This window comes from Crocodylus siamensis, chromosome 4, assembly GCF_052110815.1.
Source record: "Crocodylus siamensis isolate JL-2025a chromosome 4, ASM5211081v1, whole genome shotgun sequence".
In the NCBI taxonomy this organism is placed as follows: Eukaryota; Metazoa; Chordata; order Crocodylia; family Crocodylidae; genus Crocodylus; species Crocodylus siamensis.
The window spans coordinates 67,427,150-67,443,942 of NC_143398.1; the positions used below are offsets into that span (position 1 = coordinate 67,427,150).

The 16,793-nt window shown below is 44.0% G+C and overlaps 1 protein-coding gene across 1 annotated transcript in view; it reads right to left on the minus strand.

The window, feature by feature from the left end:
• Window positions 1–59: 59 nt before the first annotated feature.
• Window positions 60–16,793, minus strand: part of CPM (carboxypeptidase M) — a 71,034-nt gene continuing 54,300 nt past the window's right edge. Inside the window, exons 5-8 of the mRNA XM_090042503.1 lie at window positions 15,357–15,533; window positions 13,992–14,144; window positions 9,630–9,778; window positions 60–5,940 (exon numbers count right to left, since the gene is read on the minus strand). Of these exons, the coding sequence (XP_089898629.1) occupies window positions 5,713–5,940; window positions 9,630–9,778; window positions 13,992–14,144; window positions 15,357–15,533 (707 nt within the window). The 3' untranslated portion in view covers window positions 60–5,712. The remainder of the gene's footprint in view (window positions 5,941–9,629; window positions 9,779–13,991; window positions 14,145–15,356; window positions 15,534–16,793) is intronic.

The window sequence follows — 16,793 nt, forward strand, 5'->3', positions numbered from 1 at the left end:
TGCAAAATTAGTATTTAAAAAAAAAAATGTAGCAGCTGGAGTCCTCTGAAAATCCAACAGGTCCTGATTGGTGCTATTGTAGCAAGAATTCTTCAGCACCCACCCGCTTTCCACAGATTCACGACATCCCTGGCTGCAACTGAGAGGTTGAAGACTGGTTCCTTGTGCTTTTCATGTTGTATTTCATTCAGTGGAAAACTAACACAAGCTCAAAGACTATGGAAGGAAACCTTGTTTGATAATGAGTTCTGCTTGGCTACAAATAAATGACCAGCAAAGCAGGAAAAACCTGGAAGATCTCTCAGCAAAATCTTTAAAACCATTGAACAAGGATCTTGTTTGTCCATAGATTTGACTTCGTAAAATTTCAGGCAGGCAGCAGTTAAATACAAAAGGTACAATGCTTCGAAATGTTTCTCTTAAGAGTACCCCCAAAAAAGATGGTGCTTGTGTCTTTTCTATTAATGTTTCAAATTGTTCCTGTAGTGTTGGTTAGGCTCGGGATGTCACCAGCACTTGTTTCTGTGCTTGAGTAAGATAAAACTTCATATTGGAAATGGGCTGGTTTTGAGTGTGTGAGGGTCTTGGGTAGGGAGAGGGTGTTCCTGTAAATGCATCTGCCTTTGTGTTCACTTCATTGTTTTAGAAGAAAAACTCAGCAATTTTCCTCATGGAAATTTGTACCCAAGATTGCCTAAGCAGTTCCAACAGAAGTGGAGTCTTCTGTGCACATCTTATATAAAGGTAAAACCAAACTCCACATTTACACAGTTCTAAAATAAATTCGTTTTGGTGCAGATGGGGTATTTGCAATAGGATTTTAAAAAAAAAATTATGCAACAACCTCCTTACAGTCCAGTAAAAATGTTTTAAAAAATGAAGAAAAGCCTATGTTGTTGCTTCCAAGTACTGTACGCTGTTATACTGTAATAACACAGGCACCTTGAAAGTTCCAAGTGAACAAATCTTTGTAATAAATTTTATGCTAGATTTTTATTAGCCGTAGTATAGGAATGGCACCTGTCTCCTGATTTTATCGGTATATTACTTTAAGAAGGCTGACTTTAAAAAGGCATCAGTTTTTTTGGCTGAAAATTCAAATGTTTCAGGTAATATGGATAAGCACTACTGTGGTAAGAGTAAGAAAAGGTAAATATACAGGCTTAGTCCTGCAGGGCTTTTTGCACCTAAAATATCTTATTGCTCTTGAATACAGAAGCATTGTAGGACTGGGACCTTAATGCTTGACATAAAAGACTGTTTTGTAGTAATTTCAAATACCTATACAATGAGGCCACTACACATGGAGCTGAGGTACATGGATGATTTTAATGGCTTATGATATTAAGTATTCTAGAAAGGATTTGTAATAACAAATACAGTAAAAGCCCTGTTATCCAGTATTTTACTAATTGGCATTTCTGGCTGGACACAGTAGGGAAAGCTCCCATGCAGCAGCCACCGCCCTGTGCTGCTGCTGCTCTGCATGTGACTGCGCCACCCACTGCTCTGCATGCGGCCGGAAACCCTTGTGCCTCAGGTAACCGGTGTTTTTAGATACCCGGCACCCCGTTCCCCACTCATGCTGGAAAACAAGGCTTTTACTGTACTCAACTTTGTTTTCAACTTTCCATTAAAATGAAATGGACTTAAAAAGTGCACGTGTGAGCGAGTTCACTTGAAGAGAAGTAATTTCATTTCTTGGGGGATGGGGATGGAGAGAGGAATATTATTATTATTGGCTGCCTATTTACATCTTGTTCTTGTTTGAAATAAGCAACTTTCTTGATGAATTTTAGATTTTATTTTCTGTTTAAAAATAGTGCAGACTGAATAAAGACCTTTTTTAATATATTCCTGCTACACTTGTCTCTTAATCTTTTACAGGTAATCAAAGCAATTTAATTCAAAAGATTTGCAAGTTCAGAGCACTTATTTTTCCTGGTAGAACTGAGATCTTAATGCTGAACAAATTCTTGTTCCAGCTAATATTTTCCTTTTTTTACTGATTCTTTGAATCAGGCTGTGTGAGGTTTTTTTTTTTTAAAAAGACGCTTCTAAAGTGTCTTTTTAAATGGAAGTAATTCTTCTCAATGCCTTCAGCAGGTTTTGGATGGTGCTTTTGAAGATGTATTGTCCAGGTTCGCTGAGACAGAATCTGAACCATGTGTGAGTACTACCAGCAGGAATCTTCTGAGCTCTCCTGTGCCACAGGTTTGTAGGGCCATCCATGGTATTCTCTTGGAGTGCGTTGACTAGTGAGGAGCTCATCTTTAAACCCTAACAAAAGTTAAATAACGATCCTTGGCTCCCTCCTCAAGAACAGATTAACAACAGAGGAAAATTCTTATGGTGAGAGGGAGCAGAAGTCTGTTACTTTGGACATGGCTGGTTATTTTGTCCAATAAAACTGCATTATTAAAATACTGCTAACTACATATACGTAAGTACCTTTGGTAATTACCAGGGACCCTGGTTTTCTCTGTTTAAAAAATCCCAAATCCTCTAATCTTAAAATCCATGATTTTCTGTGATTAAAATGAAACGCCACTTGTATGGATTTTGTGTGTATACCTCCCACCCCATATGCTTCACTGAGGCACTAATAGGCTTCCAAATTGCTTTAAAATTGTAAGCATATCAGTAAACATTTCTCACATTTTTTCTCCTTTTTAAAGGAGAAATCTGTAATTACCAGGGATCTGGGTTTTCCATTCACTGAAAAAATGCAGATTTTTTTTCTTCTCCTTTAACAGAGAAATGCGTGGTTTTTTTCCTGCAGCAAATGGAAAACCTGGATCCCTGGTAATTACAACCAGTAACAAATTGTATCAAACATATTCAGTAAGTGAACTAAATTTCAGTATGCGGATATGCAATCTGTGAAGTAACTATGCAAGTAAAAGAGCAGCTAAGTCCTATTTAAGAACATACAGCTATTTTAGTAGGACCAATTACAGGTATGGGATTGTTTCAGTTGGAACTTAAGCACTACGCAGTTAAATATTTACTGGACTTGTATATAAATCTGTTCACTCTGATTTGCTGATGCCATCAGAGGAAACTGGATTGATCTAAATTTTTTTCCATCCAGCACAGAAAAATGCCAAGCTATAGCAAAAAATGGCATTGTTTCCCAGAATTTTTTAATATGGTAACAAACTTCAGGCTTTAGGTTTGGAGTTTATTTGGCCTGAAGCAGGATTATGTGAAACAGACTACCAGAAAATAGGTACATAAGTAATTAATGCTACAGGTCTTGGTTTGCTGTGAACACACATTAATTGCACAGGCAATCCCAAATACAATGTCACTGCTAGTGAACAGTGGTAAATAGTGTATATTTCATAAGAAAATTGTCAAAGGCCCTGTTATAGTTCACACCTGTGACACACTCCATTTTATATAATGAGATAACAGTAGACTTCTATGCTTAAAGTACGATCAGAAAAAGAGCCAACTAGACAACTGTGTTAAAAGCAGTAAGGTTGTGAAACATGGTCAGAAGTAATGTAAGAAAAAGACAGCTAAACTAATTGCTCAACCTGAAAAAGTCTGATGTAAGCAGTAGTATCAGTGTGCAAAATTGGCAAGATAAAGTTAGCCAATTCAGTTAACTAAATCAATTTTACAGAACTGCAGTGACCTCCTTCCCACCAAAGAATAAAAATTAAAGTCCACGGTATTGCATGTTCATAGTGTTCCACGTTCTCAGTTTTTATTTTAAAAAAAACCAACAAAACCCTGAAAAAATTCCCTGATTTATCTTCAAAACAAAAACCTGGATGAAATCAGGATAAAAAGAAGAAAAGTAAAAAAAATCAATTTGAATTGGGGAAAAATTAGTGGGGAGGGGGAGGTAAGGCTGGGACTAGGAAAGGGGTGGGGGGAGGGGTGCAGCGCAGCACATCAGCCATTCCTGGGGCTGCAGCAGGGAGCAAAGCTGGGGGAGCTGTAGGTGGGTGCAGGGTCAAGGGGGCGTGGCTCTTGCTGCTACACACCCCCTGGGAGGGCTGTGGCTTGGGGTTGTGCTGGGCCCTTCTCAGGGGGCCCATGCCCCCAGATCAGCGGTAGGAAGCACATGGCATTGCACCCTGCCTTTCTTCCCTGGCTGCTTTCATGCCTCTCCCCTGCTGGGCTGCCCTGGTGTCTGGGGAGAAGGGAGTGGCGTGCAGCCGGATGTGGGGGAGGAGAAGGGGGAACCCAGCCCTGGCACTTCCTGCCCTGCCTGGGGTCAGAGCCAGGAGCCCTGTGCCCCCAGGCAGCAGCTCCAGCCTTAGGGGCCCATGCAGAGCAGCTGAGTGCAGCACCTGCTGCAAGGAATGGAGCCAGGCTCTCCTGTCTGCCCCACCCAGGGGGGGCCTGCAGTTCCCAGCACCCGGGGTAGGGCTGAAGCCAGAGCCGCCAGGGTGCAGCTCGGACCCACCTGCCCCGGGAGAGATTCCCACGGCCCAGGCTGCCCTCCACCCTCCCCTGGCCCCCATGCAGCCACCACCCTCTTTTCCCCCACCACATCCAGCCAGAAACCTGTGCCTCAAGTAACAGGGACAGCAGCACTTTTAGCTTACCAGCACCACCTGTTTTTTGGTTCAAATCCCTGTTAACCCACACAAGTGGGGAATGGGCTATTCCCCACTCATACTGGTTAACAGGGATTTGAACTGAAAAAAGGTGTAAATCAGTAAAAACTGAATGACTTAAAAAAAAAAATCAAGAACTTTATCAGTAAAAAAAAAAAATTGGTAAAAACAGAATGTGGAATACTACATGTTCAGAAGGATCTGAGTATTGTCCTTTATCAGTGCAGGTAGATTAAGAGAGGGTGCTGAAATAAAGCTGGCTAAAGAAAGGGCTTGAGAGTTTCTTTCCCACTTTCTTCATAAAATTCACCTTTCTGCTATTCATCCCTTTTCTTAATTTAAGCCGTAACCAGCCCTGTCTGTGTGCGTGTATATAATAGTCTCCTTAGAGACTGGGTGCGTCTACACGTGACCAGCAGCTACTTAGCTATAGCGATGTATTCCCCCAGTATAGCGCATCACTATAATAAAGTAGCTGCTAAATAAGCATGCGCCGCACATACCGCTCAGTACGGTATGTGCGGCGCATGCTAGAAGGAAGTACTAAATCATAGCACAGTTGTAACTTTGCTATAATGACAGATGTAAACCTGCCCCATGAGTCTGATTTAGATCTCTTATTCATGTAACTCCCCATGACTTCAGTGAACTCCCCATGACTTCAGTGAACTTAGCACTGATTTTACTGGTGCAAGACCAGAGCTAGGCCTACTAATATTTTTCAGGCACACATTTCTGTTTCAGTCAGTATGTGTGAAGTGTACATAAAAATACTTGCAATTCATTTCTTTTTGTACTCTCTGTATCTCAAACTGTACAAAAGTGTTAACAAATAAGTCCCCAGTTTCTGTATTCACATTCTGTAAAGTCTATCTTGTATAAACGACACAATAATTAGTTTTGATTAAAAATATATAAAAATAGGACAGTCTGGGATAGCCAAATTATCAAAACTATTTGGATTGTCCTGCCAATATTTTATAAAAATATAGTAAACTTGATTAAAAATCTGCAGAATTCAATTGTACAATATACATTCTTTTGCAAATATAATTCTTTGCTTTAAAAACACACTTGTATGTTAATCTGCAAAGCTTCACACCCTCACTTCTTCCTTTATTCTTTCTTGGCTTTATTCCAAAACTGCATGCAAAAGGGTTGTTAAAGGCAAGAGCAGCAGAGTAGGTCTGAAAGCTGTCGAAGAACTGATCTGATAAAGAGGTTCTGTAGGGCACAAAAGCTCCTTTGGTGTCTGAATGAAATCCGGGAAAGTAAAGTCAAGTCTGAAAGCACTTAAGTTAGCAGTCCCATCTGGTATGTCCAGTTGCTTCAGTTTTGATGGAACTCCGGGTACTGTAGCCTAAGGACAAATAGAAGAGGGTTCACACTAGCTTGGTTTGCTCATTCAAGTCATTTTAGTTGTATAGTTTCCATTACAAACATTGTTGAGTGCTTCTTTGCATAGCCTAGGTGGTCGTCCAAATGTGTTAAAGTTATTGAATTAGCCATTTAAATGAGAAGAGTATGACATCTTTTACAAATATTTTAGCCTATCTACAATGAAAAATACAGATAATGTGGGAATATGGTCTCATTTGGCAATCTTTTTCAGTGATGATTAGTTGATTTTCCTTTTCAGTTAGGATTTAGTTAACTTTGCTTTATTTTATGTGTTGATTAAAAGAATGAATGGTTAACTTGGTCATCAATGCGATTTAGAAACCCTTCGGAGGGGAAAACTATTGGATGACTAAACTTGTGGTCACCTATCAGAGGAAAGAAATTAAGTCTGCATCAGGTAACAGGAATGAAAATTCAGTCTGAAGAGGCTTGCATAAAGCAACCACACTAGTCAGATGTCAGTCTTGTGACAGATGTCAGATGTCACTGTTTTCTTTGTTTTTAAAACACATTTCTACCATGAAGAATAACCATATAAAAATAGCAGTCTCTTGCTTAACCAATCCTTTCCCTGGGTGCAGTCACATCTGTTATTTTTAAAATGACATCTTTTCTCCCTGAGCCTCTCTGGGTAAGGCTGATTATTTATTATTGGGGCTGATGCAATCCAATTTCTGATACAGCTGGTAAGTAGTATGGTGGCAGAGGAGGAGGAAGGGAAGCAGTGTGTGGGGGGAGGCAGATCAATGCCCCCGCAGTAAGGGAGGTGGCAGGGGCAGGCGCTGCCCAGCAAGGGGAGAGGGAATGTGGCTCCTACTGCTGCTTGCATCCCAGGAGGGCAAGGGGCAGGGGGCTTGTGCCCCCCCTGGATCTGTGTGGGGCGGGCTGCAACTAAGGCTGCGTGGGGCTCTTCTCAGTGGTGGCTGGGTTTGGAGCAGGCACTGGCGGCACTGGGAGAATGCTGTATCCACCCCAGATTTGGCCACAGCTTCGCTCTCAGTGCTGCCGCCAGCACAGCCCTGGCTCAATGCCCCTTCTCCAGCCACCTGCTGGGAAGAGCTGGGGATGCACTGGTGGCTGGCAGTGGTGGCTGCACTGGGAGTGGAGTGGCGGTGAAATCGGGTCAATGCAGCATCCTCCCAGCACCGCTGGCGCTCGCTACATGCCCAGCTCCTGCTGAGAAGAGCCCCAGCTGCAGCCTGCCCTGCCTTGCACAGATTTGGGGGGCACACCCCTCTCAGGGTGTAAGCAGTAGCAGGAACAGTCTTCCCCTTTCTCCCGCTGCCTGGGCGGTACATGCCCCTGCCCCCTCCCTCACTGCAGGGGCTGTGGATCTGCCCCCTCACCCCCACACCTTCCACCCTACCAGACTTACCAGCTGGAGGCAGCTCTCCAGCTGCCAGCTGTGTTCCTTGCTGCCCAAGTGATGCGCTGCAGCTGTGCACAGGCATTTATCAGCCAAATTATTGGCCCCATTGGGCTGATATCTGATACAGCCAGTTTTCTTTGTATCAGTACCGATCCAATATCGGAGTGATGTATCTCTAATTGGCACCGTCTGATCCACTGGCATACAGCAACTAAAAGCAGCTCTTGCATTCACTCCAGCTGCCAGCATCCATTACCTGTGGTGCTGCCACCCTTCATGGCATTAGGGCACCTTCTGTGTCAATATTGCTCCTTGATGTCTTGCCAAGAAAGGTGCCAGGCCAGTCTGAACTGTCAGCATCAGACTCCATGCTGGAGCCCTCATTGGCATGAAGGCCCTCTGTATCAGCCTTTGAACTGCTGCTCCCGGGCTTCTTATCTGAGAGGCTGCTCATTGATCATTCTGGAAATGACCTGGACTCTGACCTGTGCGCCCTTCCCCTGCAAGGCTATCTCCTTCCTATTCCTTTGCCTCTTGCTAAGAATCCAGAAACCTTTCCAGTGAGAGAAGTGGCCTGTGAGACACCCTTCCCAGAGTCTATAGTCTCCTTTTATGTCCATGTAAATGGACTGGTCTTCAGTATTGAAACCACTTAAAGGTTGATTTTTAAAGACCACATAGATCAAGGTCTTGATCTTTTGGCCTTGCTTGCTGCTGCTTCTCCACCAGCAGCTCCCCTGTCTCTGGAGCACAAGGACTTTTCAGAACCAGGTGCAGGTCAGCTATAACTTGGTCACCCTAACCTCTTTTCTTCCTGGTCAGCAGACAAGTTTTTACTTACAAGAATAGGCGAGACCCATCTGCTAATGGCAAATCCTCAAGGCACCATGTTCCTTCTAGATGAGGTCTCCTTGGAGATGTGTTCCAAGTTTCTGCCCAAAGCTATTAAAGTTTCCCCAGCCAACAGACCTGTCTGACAGTGTTCTTCCTAAAACAGCACTTCTCAAAGGCAGAGGCATCACTTCATACTTGAGATGTCAGGCAGACCTGGTCTTCTAGCTACAGATGACTTTTAGATCACTCCTGTGGCTCTGTGCTGCCATAGTGGAAAGGTCAAAGGGCACAGGGCAATCTCCATCTACATGCTGTAAAAGTAAATCTGATTTTGTGGTGTATTGCAAGATGGCAAAGATGGAGCCTTCAGCAGTGGTCAGAGCACATGCTCCACCAGGGCTCAGCTATCATCTGTGACTTCTCAAGAATGCAGATGTGTAGGCGAGACACAAGGTAGCCACATGTGCCTCTAGTTTTATTGTCATTGAGCGCTGTCACCATTGAAGCTTCCAGATCAGACTCTCTGTTAGAGAATGCAGTCCTGCAATTTGTTTTTGCCTAGGGCTGCAAGAGACTATCTCCCGTGGAGGTATGGGATCACCAACACTGGGATGGCCCTATGGGCAACAGCTCAAAGGAGAAAGAAATCATTTAATACAGAAAGTAGGGAGGTTTGAGATGTCTTCTCCGTATACATGTTCTAGATCCTATCCTCTTATACAGAGCCCCATGGCACTCTGGGAGTCTGTGGTTGAATTGAGTGGGAGCATGAAGTGCCCTTTACACGCACAGTGTAGATCACGTGTGTTGTGCCAGCCCTGTTAAGGCTAACAGAACAATGTGCTCTACTTCCTGTAGTGAGTAACTTCATTTGTCACCAATATTGAGGTCACATAAGTCTTTAGCTGGTTGGTTCAGCACCTAGGTGCTAAGGTTTGTCCAGCTATGCAATCTTCAGAAAATCCTGAAGAGTTTTCTAAGAAACATTTTTGGTAGTTAATGTTCGCAAACAGGTCTGTATACACAGTGAAAAGGTGCCATTTTTTTTCACAACCTGTTTTCCTCATTACCACCTCCATTTTAACTGAAAGCATCAGTAGAAAAAACATTCAAAATATGCAAAAGCACAATCTGTTCAAGCATCTCACTGACAGGCAGTAGTTTTGTTCTGTCATGCTAGTCTCTGCTGCTACCTCACCTTTGATCTGTGCTCACATTAGGCCTCTTGAACCCTTAAACTGCTCACTTCCTAAATGCCAGCTTGATCAGCATTGGTTGATGTTGCTATCAAAAGGTAAACCCACACTTAGGTGGAATTTCTGCCTGTGCAGATACTGCATGTTTATGAAAAAAGTCCTAAATTTCATAGTATTTACTGTCTTGTGGTTTCCAAAACTCTCTGAACATAAATAGGAACCAAGATTTAAGTAAAGCAAGAGTCTTACATTAATTTTGTATTTTCCAGGCAGGAGAAGAAGATAATATTCTCCATGTTTGTTGGTTTTGTAAGGACACACGTGTTGCCTTCCTTCAGCTTCCACGATTGCATTCGGTATGGGTTTTCCAGACCCATCAAAAACTTGACCTTTAACACCTAGGAGCAAGGGTGAGAGAGAGTGAGGGTGCAAATATGACAAAGTGTCAGGTTCAGTTTCTGGCCTGGCAGGGCAAGTCCTTTCAAAGTTGAATGCACTGTGTTCAGTGCCAGTTCTATTTATTTCCTCCACTACGAGGTGAAAGAGTTAGTACTTGAGACACGTCTAAATCACCATGGCGGCCAGGTCAGGCAACAATGCCTTTAACTGTGCTTCTCCACGTAGGCTGTGGTATAGCTGTTGGCACTGCAGCTGGCAGGTTAAAGAGCATTGCTGAGCAATAGTACCAGATCTATCTGCAGCACTACATGAAGGAAGCCACACAGCTCCCAGTTTGGGAGGCAGTCAGCATGGAGCCAGCCAGACTTTTTAAGGCCACTGCTGCCCTGCATAGGAAGTTTGTGGTATAGCTGTGCCCCAAGTGGGCTGTAACAGGACTAGCTTATTCAGGTTATGCCTTTTTGATCTTCAAGGTCCTTTCCAGCCCTAATGTCTATGAAATGTTATTCCTGGCTGCAGCAGGAATAATCCTCTCCATTCCCTACACAGCAAAGAGGAAAAGCTATACTCCAAAAAGCAGGGATTTAAATCATGATTGGAATCATTGGTCAGGAAGCCTTGATTTAATCATTGTTTTCTACAAAAAGTGCTTTCTTGTTGTTTGATGTCCTTTATTCATTTAACTTCTTGAAACTTTGCACTTTTAGAGGTAAGTAAGGGCTTAACTGTGTACACAAACTTGTAGAGAGACAAGAGGGATGAGGGGTAGATAATCAGGTCTGTTAGTTGTCATCTCCATATACTGCTGTTAACAAGGATGTTCTCTCTGGAGACACAAATCCATTGATAACTGAAACTAAACATCATGGAGATGCTTAAAGGGATTTTCTAGACTGAGTACTGGGTAGAGCGGTCCTACTGGGTAGAGTGGTTTTCTTTTAATATTTACTAATTTGTAGAGGAGCCTTTGGGAAACCCATAAGAATGGGCCCCTAATAGTCCATGGCCTGTTGTGACCTATTTTATAAAAATTTTTAAAAGATTACATGAATATATCATCTCAAATAGTATATAATTAGAAGTTATAATCCCTATTCCAAAATGATATATCTTTGATCTTTTAACATATCTTAAATTAAACTGATATCAAGACAGATGGTTTTATTTTTTTAAAAAGCATCTTAACAAAAAATAAATATAATTGCATCCAATTTTTTTATTTAAAGAAAAAAGTAGTCGATTTTTATCCCCCCTGCCAAAAAGTATTTCAAAAAAACATCCAGACACTGCTCCTTAACAGAAACAGCCAGGTCACTGCACAATCTCTTGGAGTCACACTGCAGAGAAAGCTGCAGTCCAGTCCAGATTGGCCCAGCTGAATAGCCACACCAGGGAGTGCTGTAGCACCCTGGCTGTTAAACTGGGAAGCACGGTAAATGGTGACTGGACATCCTGGCATGCCTTTGAGGTGAATGGCACATGGCTCTTCTACCACTGAGGGAGGGTGTTTCAGAACTTACCTGTTGGGCAGTGGGGGGGCAGTGGGGGCATCTATGCTGAGCACATAAGAGTGAATTTACCTCGCATATAACAAATTGTGGGTCTAAATATGTTCACTGCATAAGAGCAAATTTGCATATAAAGAACCCGCATAAATCAAGGGAAACCTGTATTTGATAGCTTCCTTGCTTCCACCCCCAACCAGTTCCAAGAAGATCCCATGAACTATGCACTCTCTGAGGCCCAAGACTTCTCTGCTTTACTTGCCCAGTTCCGGCACAGCACGGTCCTTACTTGTAGCCTGGAAACCTAAGGCGTTACAACAATTAAAGCATGGTGTCATCCTGCCTGCTGGTATCCAAACCAGTTTCTACACTCATGTTTTTAAAAAAAAAAAATGCTACATTTCTACAGACCCTGTGACTTTCTAATTCACTATAAAATACCAGAGCTCTGTTAAATAGAAATCTGCTCCTTCCTTTTCTTTCTAGGACAAGGAATTAGATAGAGCACATGCAAGCGAGTCTGTCTTTGAGCACTGAATGGCCTCATGGATTCATGAGGAATTCACATGGAAACTAGAAACAAGCTACTGTACAGGGCCCAGAATGGAAAGGCAGCTTATACAGGAGTATAAGCCGTTTATATATGGTTGGTCTCACTTCAAATCACCCATGCTTCTCCGTTCCTTGCTGCCCACTTGTACAGTTTTTGACCACGTGGAGGCAGCATCGCTATGCATCACTGCTAAAAAACCTAATTCTTTACACAGGCTGGGTCTCTGTGAAAGGAAACCAAAGCTCTAGTCTTTAGTTAGTGAACATCCCAATACAAAAACTCTCCCATCTCCCATCTACCCCCTGCTCCAGCCATTTAATTGTTCAGAGCCCTTAGACCCTCTGAAGTGTGACAGTTACCATTTTAGGTGTACTGCATTGCACAGAAAATTAAAGGCCATTCAATCTCAAACTACAGGTTTAAAAAAAGTAGTTCAGGGCTTGGTGCTTCCCTGATGCTGGGGGGGTGCAGCTGGAAGGGCTCCTCTGCGGTGACATGAGTCGCCACCCTGAGCTGACAGGCAAGTTTTCTATTTAGACCCTGTTTATGGGAACATGGGCAAATATTCCTTCTCCTTGTGCAGATCAAGATGAGGTGCTTAGGTTGTTTCCACAAGGGCCAGTATTACAAGAGATGGGCATGATGGTTAGTGTTACCAAATTTTGCAGCATTTTGTTTTTTTCAAGCTGTGGTATGAGAATCTTAGTGAATAAAGTACAATTTCAGACCTCAACACCATGGAAAAACACTTGAAAAAATGTGCCCCAAGTAGATGCTAAAGGACCAGAAAGCACAAATAATGAGAATCCAGGGTGTTTTCTTTTTAGCCTCAGCTTTAGACCAGTATTTTAAATCTTTTGATGTGAATGATTTTGAACCTTTGGAGCTGGCACAATAGCCGCTGCCCCCTCAGGATGCTGCATTGTTGCAGGATATATGCATCTCTCTCACAATGCACGGTAGCATGCCAAATATTAAAGGGATTTGTCCCAAGAGAATAATGGCTGATTTGCCACACAAACACGGCAGTCCCACAAGAAATTGCCAATTCAAACAGCAACTCCTTTGTTGTACCAAGACAAATTTGACACCTAGCCAGGTCTCTAACCCTCCACAATCTCACAGTGCTCTGCTCTGCCTCCCTTCCACCTCCAAGGCAGAGGGAGGGAGGAAAGGACAGAAACTGGATCCCTGACAGCCCACCCAGCAGGAGCCATCGGGGACACTTCCAGGATGCCCTGTCCCTGTTGCTTAGCACCACCAGGGATAGGGTAGCCAGGGCAGGGGCTACCGGGTCTCAGTTTTTCCCAGGCACAGGAGTTGCTTGGAACCAGGAGTTGCTTGGCACATCTGTCAATGCCAAATCCCCTGTAGCTCCTAATCCTAAAGTCTTTGTGCCTCTTCTTTTCCCTCCCAAATCTGTAGTATTCGAGGGCAGAGCTGGAAAGCAAGGCACATCTCCATTACTGACTGCTAGAGGCGGAAATATTTGTGTGACTACTCAGAGTGCCCACGGGATTTGTCATGGTGTGTTTGTACTCAATTTCCCTGAATCTCCAAGTGAATGCAAGACATTATTTTTAGTGACTTCAGCTGTGTGGTAGATCTGCATGAGAGAGACTGCTGGAAATTTTCTGATGGAGCAAAGTTTTGATTAAAAATTCTGGTTCATTGGGCCCACAATACTTAATTCAAATCACCTCTGATTCAGCAAACTGTTCCTGCAGCCAAAGCAGGACTCCAAAGTCCTGGCAGATCTGGCTGGGAGCCCTGGGAGCTCCCTGTGGCACTCAATAAAAAGAACTCTCCTGTCCACTGCTGCCTTGCAGTGGAAGTGTCAACACATCCCTTTCATCAAGCAGCTGCAAGGTCTCTGGATTTGTATTTATGCAAATGGCTGTAGAAATTGACCCTCTGCATGGTCAGTGGCTTGTGAGGTTTCTAATCGATGCTTCCCATGCTCATTATCTGGTTTCTAAAATGAGAAGGGCACACACAGCTCTGCTATCTACCTTGTTAATTCAACAAGAACCAAGAAAACCTGATAGCAGCAGCGCTCAGTTCTAGCCGGCCACTGGAGAGCAGGTTGTATTTCTGTTCCCAGGTCAGAGCAGCTCAGCTTTACTACCTGTTAAAATAACAAAGCCTACTCACCCAGATGAACTTGTTTAATGTATTCAATCAAAGAAGCCCTGTTGTCATTCCAGAACTGCTTCAGTTTTCCTTCTGGTGGATATTTACAGCATGACAGCTCCAATGTAATTTCAAAACACTGTCCCCAGACATAGTTATAATCCTGCATCCCACCTAAAAGTAAGTGTTAATGATTAATGTTGAGAGCAGCAGTCGGTAAGAAGGGGGTGAGGAAATGTCAAATTTTCCCTAACCTGCTACATAACAATCTAAGGAAGTATTTCGGGAAGGCAAGTATAAGTCAGTCAGACAAACTACTACCAGCTGAAAAGTGCAACTACTTTTCAGTTCTGCAGTCACTTAGTTTTACAATCCCCCGTGGAAAGCCAGCTTGTTGTTTTAACAAAACCCAAACACCTCCAGCTATAATGTGTGGTGCTCTTCCTAGAGCAATGCTAGCTTCAGTTTAGTCAGCCCTTCTCCAAAACTCTTGTGAAAATGTTTGTAACCATTCAGGGACAGACAAATCCACATTTGAAACAAGGTCTGTCATGGTCAGTAATAAGGAGACTTTTGGGAAGTATGAAGGCTTCATCAAGCTTGGTGAAAAAAATACCAGTTGATGACCAAAATAGCCTTCTAAACTTGTACAGTGTCACTTCCCGTAACAATATGAAGCCACAGAGTGTGGTTAACCAGAAGCATGTATACGGTTAACTACATACAGAAATAAATCAGTGCATTCATTTCAGTAATTAGCCAGGTAGAAAGCTGTTACGTGATAGTGGTATTAGTTGTCTCCTTTCTAAAAGAAAGTGGCAGATTTGATCTTAGCTATTCTAGATGAAACCTGTTGCCAGTAGTGGCCCTACACTTGATTGACTAAGTATAAGTAGTAGGATTTTGGCCCAAGAGGCTCAATATATTTGGGCACCTATGTTAATGCACAAAAACAGGTTGACAGCAGAAGGGAAAGGAGAAACCTTAGCAGTAGCTTGTCAATCAGAAGTGATCTGTGCAAGCTCTCCAGCTAGCTGCATTTTTCCTACAGCAACAGCAAAAGACATGGGCCTAAGCAGAGGGAGGAGCTGAAGACCCAGTCAGTGGAAGCTGGCTGTTGTTTAGATTTGGATCCCTATCCAGAAAGGCTCGGGGCAACGTTCACGTATGTGCTAGTTCAGAGACTCTGCAAATGCTTGTGCTTTACACGGTCCACAATAACAGGTGCAACATGTCTGCACATACCAACTTCACTGGCAGTCAGTTCAGACTTCAAAAAATTCTATTGCAGGTAAAGCCACAGCTGTTATGGAGTTCAGGAACAAACCTGTGTCCCAGCATACAATAAAAGCAATGGAGAGGAGAGGAAAACATTGACACTCTTACCTTTCAATGGGTACCATGCATATCCATTTGTAATACCACCTGGAAAGCTTTCCACATTTGGAGTGCTACATGAAATTCCTCTGGACATGATGGCATGGTGGGAAGCATAGGATTTTGCAAGGTATTTGAAAACATCATCATCTTGGGTGGCACTATAGCGTTCTGTAGTTACCGTATCTGTGCAATGAAGATGGTGATGGTATGACCCTGATCAATGTTACAATGAATAGCTCTGTATTTCACAAAAAGATATGAAGCCCTCAAACCTGCCTATCAGTTTCTTGTGTCCCAACATATCCCACAGGAAAAAAGGACAGAAAAAGGGCTTGGTAGATCTGTAATGGTAGGAAATTAGTTAAATAAACACATGCTCTGATGATCCTAGGAAGAGCACCATGCCTCATGTTATAGAGGAAAGCCAGCCCCCTCCTTAATCCCCTGTCGCTACCCCAGCAATCCAAGCAAACTCAACAGCCTTCTGGTTCTTTCCTGCGTAGCAAAGTGGGAAGTCCCGGACTAGCCACAGTGCTAGTCTCCCACCTGCCTCTGGGCATGCTGCCCACCCTTCTCTCCTGCCATGCCTTGTTGTTCAAAAATTAAGGTCTTAATTAGGCGGGAAGCCTATGTTCTCCTGGGCCTATGCATACAGCTCCAATGATCCCTATACTGCATCCCAAACCTTGCAGATATTCCTAACAGCTCTGCTCCAGTCTCAGGCTGGGCTCAACTCATCCCAGTGTTAGGCCTTGCTTTCTTCCCTATCACGGTCCATACTCATACTGCCTCCCTCTGACCAAGGCCTCTCTCACTCCACCCCTCACCCAGTCTCTCTCATACTGCCCCTTTGCAGGGCCACTCTCATACCGCCCCTCTTTTTCCCGGGGCCACACTCACCCTGCCCTCACCCAAAGGGTCCTGGGGCTTGTTTCCCTGCACTCCCCGGCCAGCAAGCACACGGCCTCTTGGGCCTCTCCCCCAACCCTCATCCGAGTGAGCGCTGGGCGGTCTGCAGAACACCAGAGTGACTCTGTCTCTCATCACTCACCCAGCTGCTCTGAATTAGGGGCTCCTGACTCGCCCCATTGTTTTCCCGTGGCACTTCCTCAGCCGTCCCACCCAACTGGCCTCTGGCCCACCTGTGGCCTCAGGCCCCTGAAGGCTTACCTGGACCTAACCTGGCCTCCATGTTAGCAGGGCCTACCCTTGAGGCCCCTGCTCACCAGGGCCCACTTCACACCCTTTCCTCACAGGCCTCATCTCAGGGCCCCTGTTCAGAGGGCCTCACTACTCGCCCCTCTCGGCATTCACATGTTGTAACCATATCCCAGCCCCTAACTTTGGCCTCTCTCCTTGGGCTCTGAGCCCCTCATTCTCCCTGGGCTCCTTCCCCCCCCCCCACACACAATTGGGGCTCCTAACCTCTGGGCTTCTTGCCTC